The sequence below is a fragment of the Centroberyx affinis genome, unplaced genomic scaffold (genome assembly GCF_046629955.1).
Source record: "Centroberyx affinis isolate AG114_WGS23_722 - 3 ecotype Tasmania unplaced genomic scaffold, CSIRO-AGI_Caff_v1 ptg004868l_1, whole genome shotgun sequence".
NCBI classification, from domain to species: Eukaryota; Metazoa; Chordata; class Actinopteri; order Beryciformes; family Berycidae; genus Centroberyx; species Centroberyx affinis.
The window spans coordinates 7501-13572 of record NW_027282381.1 but is presented as its reverse complement, the minus strand read 5'-3'; the positions used below and the strand labels follow the sequence as shown (position 1 = coordinate 13572).

The 6072-nt window shown below is 49.7% G+C and overlaps 1 protein-coding gene across 1 annotated transcript; it reads left to right on the top strand.

Annotated features, from left to right (window-relative positions):
- The first annotated feature begins 653 nt into the window (after positions 1–653).
- Positions 654–5444, top strand: LOC139666202 (paralemmin-1-like). Its single transcript, XM_071545332.1, has 3 exons — positions 654–783; positions 4790–5229; positions 5316–5444. Exons 1-3 carry the CDS (start codon positions 654–656, stop codon positions 5442–5444), a joined length of 699 nt encoding a protein of 232 aa, XP_071401433.1.
- The last annotated feature ends 628 nt before the right edge of the window (positions 5445–6072 follow it).

The window sequence follows — 6072 nt, the reverse complement described above, 5'->3', positions numbered from 1 at the left end:
CAGAGAACTGCAGAAGAAGAAGTGTTTACTGAACTGCTTCCTGCTCTGGAGTTTTTCTTCAGACTGTCTCCATGTTTTCCACATTTCACCACCTGTCTGTCTTTCTAACCAACTGTCTGTCTGTCTGCCACCTGTCTGTCTCTCCCTCTGTCCCTGCGTGTGTCTGTGTGTGTGTGTCTGTGTGCGTGTGTGTGTGTGTGTGTCTGTGTGTGTGTGTCTGTGTGCGTGTGTGTGTGTGTGTCTGTGTGCGTGTGTGTGTCTGTGTGTGTGTGTCTGTGTGTGTGTGTGTGTGTGTGTGTGTGTGAGAGAGAGAGAGAGAAGTTAGTACTACAGCTGCAGTATGATCTGATTGTTCGTTCTTCTCTCATGACTTTACATTATCATGGGGGGGGGTCTGTTGTAAACATATACAACATAGACAACAAATATTAATATATTCATGTATATTAAATATATCGCCAGCGTCTCATACAGTATAGACCTTATATATCTTAAACCTTACATGTTGCTGTGAGGAAGTGTGTCAGCTCAGCATCGTCTGCTGTGTGTGTGTGTGTGTGTGTGTGTGTGTGTGTGTGTGTGTGTGTGTGTGTGTGTGTGTGTGTTAACACTGTGTGAGACCTTCTAACCGCCCCCCCCCCCCCCCTCCAGCCATGTACTCGGTGGAGATTAAAGTTGAGCGGGACAGAGTGACGGGGGAAACCAAGGTTCTGTCCACTAACACTCTACTTCCTGTTGACCTTTCACACCAAGGGGTCAAAGTGTACGAAGACGAGCAGAAAGGTGATTCAGCCGATTCAGCAGAAGACAAACGCTCACTGAAACAACACAAAGTGATTGGTTCCCATCTGATTGACAGCAGCACTGAACCAGATGATGGTTCTGTTTGAACCAGATGAGACTTCTTCATCTTTCATATGCAGGCTGTTTTCCTGTAGATCAAATGGTGACACTTTACAATAAGGGTCACTAAGTTAAGGGTTAGTTAATGCTTAATAAGCATTAACTAACCCTTAACTTAGTGACCCTTATTGTAAAGTGTTAGTGAAATTTTGAATGAGTGAGCAGAGCCTGAAATCATCAGCCTGAAAAACTCATTATCATTATTATTGTTATTATTATTATTATTGTTATTGAAAGATCTTGAAAGTGAGTCTCTGCTTCTGGTGAAGTAAAGCATGACTCAGCATGGCACAGTGCATGTGGAGCCGTGATGCTGGAAGAAAGGAAAAGGCTTCATTTCAGTTGGGACACTGCAGCACACACACACTCACACTCACAGACACACACACACACACGCACGCGCAAACACACACACACACACACACACACATACAGGACAGCTGCCAGTTGTGCAGATCCAGTGTGAGTCTGTTCACCTCTGACAGATGTTTTTCCCAGAGAAAAAGCTGTTTTGTACATCCCAGCTCCTGTAGCGGCTCTTCTTCTCTGCTCCCGTAGCGGCTCTTCTTCTCTGCTCCCGTAGCGGCTCTTCTTCTCTGCTCCCGTAGCGGCTCTTCTTCTCTGCTCCCGTAGCGGCTCGACGTCTTTCCTCTTCTCACCTCTAGCTGTCTCTCGTGTGTGTAGAATATAACTATAATATATAAATAACTACAGGTATTTACTCAGCTGGCGACAGCTCGACGGGACTTCTCGTTCCCGTTGAGTCCTGCGCTGTGTGGTCGGTCGTCTTCCTGTTGACACGCTGCAGCGTGAGGCTTCCTATTGGTGCTAGACACGGCCGTCATGTGACGCGCTGCGGCGCCGGTGTGTTTTGGTCTTCAGTAGTTCAAGACTGTCAGAAGTTTAGTAGTTCGGCAGTTCAGCACGTCAGTAGTTTTGTAGATCAGGACAGTAGGTCAGGACTGTCAGTAGTTTTGTAGATCAGGACTATCAGTAGGAGGCAACACCTCCTCTCCTCTTCTCTTCTCTCCCCCTCCAGCTGGAGGTCCAGATCCAGATCAGGACCTCCAGCTGGAGGTCAGCAGCTTAAAGGGTAACTTCGGTATTTTTCAACCTGGACCCTATTTTCCCAACTGCGGGTGTCTAAGTAACTAATGGGGACAACAATTTTTGAAGAAACAGGCTGCAGGGTGATCTGACGGGCAAATGAACCGTCAATGTCCGTCCACTAAAACAGCTTGTTTTGTTTTTGCCTGACAGGCTCAGATTGTTATTATAAGTGTCTGACAACATTATGGAAAGGACTCTATACAGAAATGAAACGTACTTCCTTACCTTATGCTTGATCCGGTCTGTGTGTAACCGCGTCTCCCTCAAGTCTCGCGAGAGCTTAGTTGTTGCAGGAAGTGAGTGAGAGTTGGAGAGAGGAGTGCCGGGGGGAGTTTGTCGTGTCGGAGTACAGAAATCGTAGCTCAGTGTTATCTAAAATATTTTCTAAGTCATGGCTGAATATTTAGCTGAGTTCGACAACGTGGAAGAGGCCTTTGAATTGGACGGCCGCCCGTATTTATTTGAGCGGAGTATACGGATGAAGAGCTGAAGGCAGAACGGCTCTGGCTAAAGGTAAGGAAGTACGTTTCATATCTGTACAGAGTCCTTTCCATAATGTTGTCAGACACTTATAATAACAATCTGAGCCTGTCAGGCAAAAACAAAACAAGCTGTTTTAGTGGACGTACATTGACGGTTCGTTTGTCCCGTCAGATCACCCTGCAGCCTGTTTCAGCTGCCGGCTGAAGCGATCTCGCTCAATACTGAACCAATTTCAAAAATTGTTGTCCCCTTTAGTTACTTAGACACCCACAGTTAGGAAAATAGGGTCCAGGTTGAAAAATACCGAAGTTACCCTTTAAGTTCCGGATCTACTAACATGGCGCAATTCCTGGCGCAGCGCAAAAGCAATTGCGGGTGCAGTTGGTACCGCCAGCACAACGTATTTACTGAAGTATGGCATGCAAATGAGCGGAGGCGCAGATAATTAATTAGAATTGTGAACGGGCACAAAGCCCATCAGGGCAACGTGATGACGGGGAAAAGAAGCGCAGATTTCTCTCCAGTGGAGCTGGAAGTGTTGGTGGCAGAGAAAACCACAGAGAGCTGCAGAGAAGAGAAGAGATGTTTTACCTGCAAGTAAAAAGTCACTCTGGAACGATATACAGTGAAGCAGTTGGGCACCACAAGTGTGATTTAGCAGAGGTAAAAGTGCTGGTATGATATGAGGAGGTGAAACAACATGCTGACCATAAATAAAGCCAAAGAGGAGCCTGAACTCCCCTGGAGGAGCAGCAGGAGCCCGACTGAGACTCAGGTGTCAGGTGGAGGGATGGAGAGGGTGGAGGTCCGGCCCACACCTCTCCACTGTCCTGACAGTGGAGAGGGTGGAGGTCCGGCCCACACCTCTCCACTGTCCTGACAGTGGAGAGGTGTGGAGGTCCGGCCCACACCTCTCCACTGTCCTGACAGTGGAGAGGGTGGAGGTCCGGCCCACACCTCTCCACTGTCCTGACAGTGGAGAGGTGTGGAGGTCCGGCCCACACCTCTCCACTGTCCTGACAGTGGAGAGGTGTGGAGGTCCGGCCCACACCTCTCCACTGTCCTGACAGTGGAGAGGGTGGAGGTCCGGCCCACACCTCTCCACTGTCCTGACAGTTATTACACACGTTTTATCTGCATTGTTTTCATCAAGGCAATGTCATGGAGATATTGGCTCATAATAAGTGTCAGCAAATCCAGAGAAGAGCAACTTTTCTTTTTTGTATATTTAGGTAACAGTCTGCATGTTGTCTGCCAATGAGGCTGAAATTGTACTTTTTTAAGTCAGCATACTCGTTTAAACCCTGCGATCTGATGACTGCATGTTATGCTGTGTAGATGACTGTGTCACTTTGATCTTGGAGCCAGTTCCAGAGACAGTTTCAGCAGAGCGATCCTGTGCGCAAAATGATAAGAGCTGTTCCCAGGTCTTAAATTCTGTGCGCAATCAGCAGGTGTTACCGGCCACCGCCTCTCGATAAATCAGGTCCACTGCCAATTTCCATAAATTCCTCCCTTTATTTTGCGCCTCAGCCTTGGAACACCACAAATTGAGCATAGCGTTAGTTCAGGCAGGCCAGGAAGTCGAGCTCAGCTCACAAACCCAGCCTGCATCAGCTGATAGCAGCTGATCTCAAAGGCTGATGGCTCATCTGATTCCTTCTATGCATTCAATTGGCAAATCTCCTACAGGGCGCCTTATTTAAAGCTGCTTCAGTCTGCCTTCCCTTGCTGCTTCCTCTGCAAGCCGCTTGCAACCCGCCCCCCCCCCCCCCCCCCCAGCTCCTCCTGACATGCTGTCTGACTTAAACAATCTCATTTCTGTTGTCATGGTTGCTGCTCTGTTCTGCACCTGGCTCTTTGCTGCTGCTCTCCTGCCTTAGGCTTTCCATGTCAGCACATGGAAGGGCAGGGAGCTCCCAGAGCAGAGCCATCCCGCCAAATTTAACTACTGCAAATAGCAATAAAAGTTTTCTTTTGACTAAAGTGGTCCTGACTGAAATGCATATGCAATTAGACCAAACCGCAAAAAACGGCGCACACAGGTCAACCCATGATTTCAGGCTCAAATGCCCTGTGTGCCGTCTTAGCAGATCAGAAAACAGGTTTTAGCACGCGCAATGTGATTTGTGGTGCCGTAAACCTTTAGTACATCTGGGCCTAAGTCTTTATGGCAACAGCCAAGTTTCCTCATCTGGACAGTTCAGCTTCATCCTCTCTCTCTCTCTCTCTCTCTCTCTCTCTCTCTCTCTCTCTCTCTCTCTCTCTCTCTCTCTCTCTCTCTCTCTCTCAGTGGTTCATGAGATGAACGGGGAGAGCGGCGTCCACCAGCTCAGCTCCTCTGAGGTCGATGAACTCATCCACAAAGCCGACGAGGCGTCCCTGATGTCCCAGACGGGGGCGGAGCCGCAGGAGGCGGCGGAGCCGCAGGAGGCGGCGGCCCCGGAGCCGCGGGAGCCGCCCAGGGCCCAGATCACCGGCCTGGAGGCCAAGCCGGAGGCGGAGCCGGGCATCGGCGAGGCCAGCGCCGAGAATCCGGTCACCATGGTGTTCATGGGATACCAGAGCGTGGAGGACGAAGCGGAGACCAAGAAGGTTCTGGGCCTGCAGGGGACGGTGAAGGCCGAGCTGGTGCTCATCGAGGACGGCGAGGGCAAAACCTCGCCCGGCGGGGACGAGGTGGGAGCCGGCGCCGAGGAGGCCCAGACCGCGCCTCCTCCGCCCAACGGCAGCGCCTCCTCCGCCCAGTCCGCCGCCCCCCCGCCCGGCCAGTCCGACACCCCCCCGCCCGCCCAGTCTGCCGCCCCCCGCCCGCCCAGCCGCCCGCCCAGCCGCCCGCCAAGCAGGAGCCGGCCGGGAGCAACGGGGAGAAGGCGGGCGAGCCGGAGGGAGGCAACAAGGAGATCAACAAGGAGAAGCAGCCATGTAAGTGCTGCATCATCATGTGAGCCAAAACCAGGACCGAGACTCTTCCAGGACAAACCAGACCAACGCCAACAACACCACATGAACTAACCCCCCCCCCCCCCCCCGACATGAAGGAATCCATTTCCTGTATCTGTCTTTCCACTGACTTCATTCTCATCTCTGTTTTATAAATCTCATTAATTCCTTTTTTCTATTTCCTTTCAGCCTTTTTACTTTTGTATTCCAGTGTTTCATTTTTTCCAGTTTTGTTGTGAGCAGATCGGTGCTAAAGGTTCCTCGCCTTCTGAAGGAGAGTAAAGGAGGCAATCCATCTGATTAGCATTAGTATTAGCATTAGCATTAGCAACGGGCCTCAGCCCATACAGCTTATCTCTTTATACATCTATCTATATTATGAATGGTTCATTTTAGAGATATATTTATTTGATTTTGTAAGTTTCGTTTGGAGCAAACCCTCCTGGATCAGGTCCAGGACTGATGACATCATGATGCTGTGGAGAATCCGCTTGGCTTTTTGGTTTTATAAAGTGAAAAATAAAAAGTGACTTTCAGAGACTGATCGTTCAACACAATGCTATTGGAACACATATGAAAATGCACTGAAAATTATTTGAAATCAGTTGCCTGAAATTGACAATATCAAAGCTT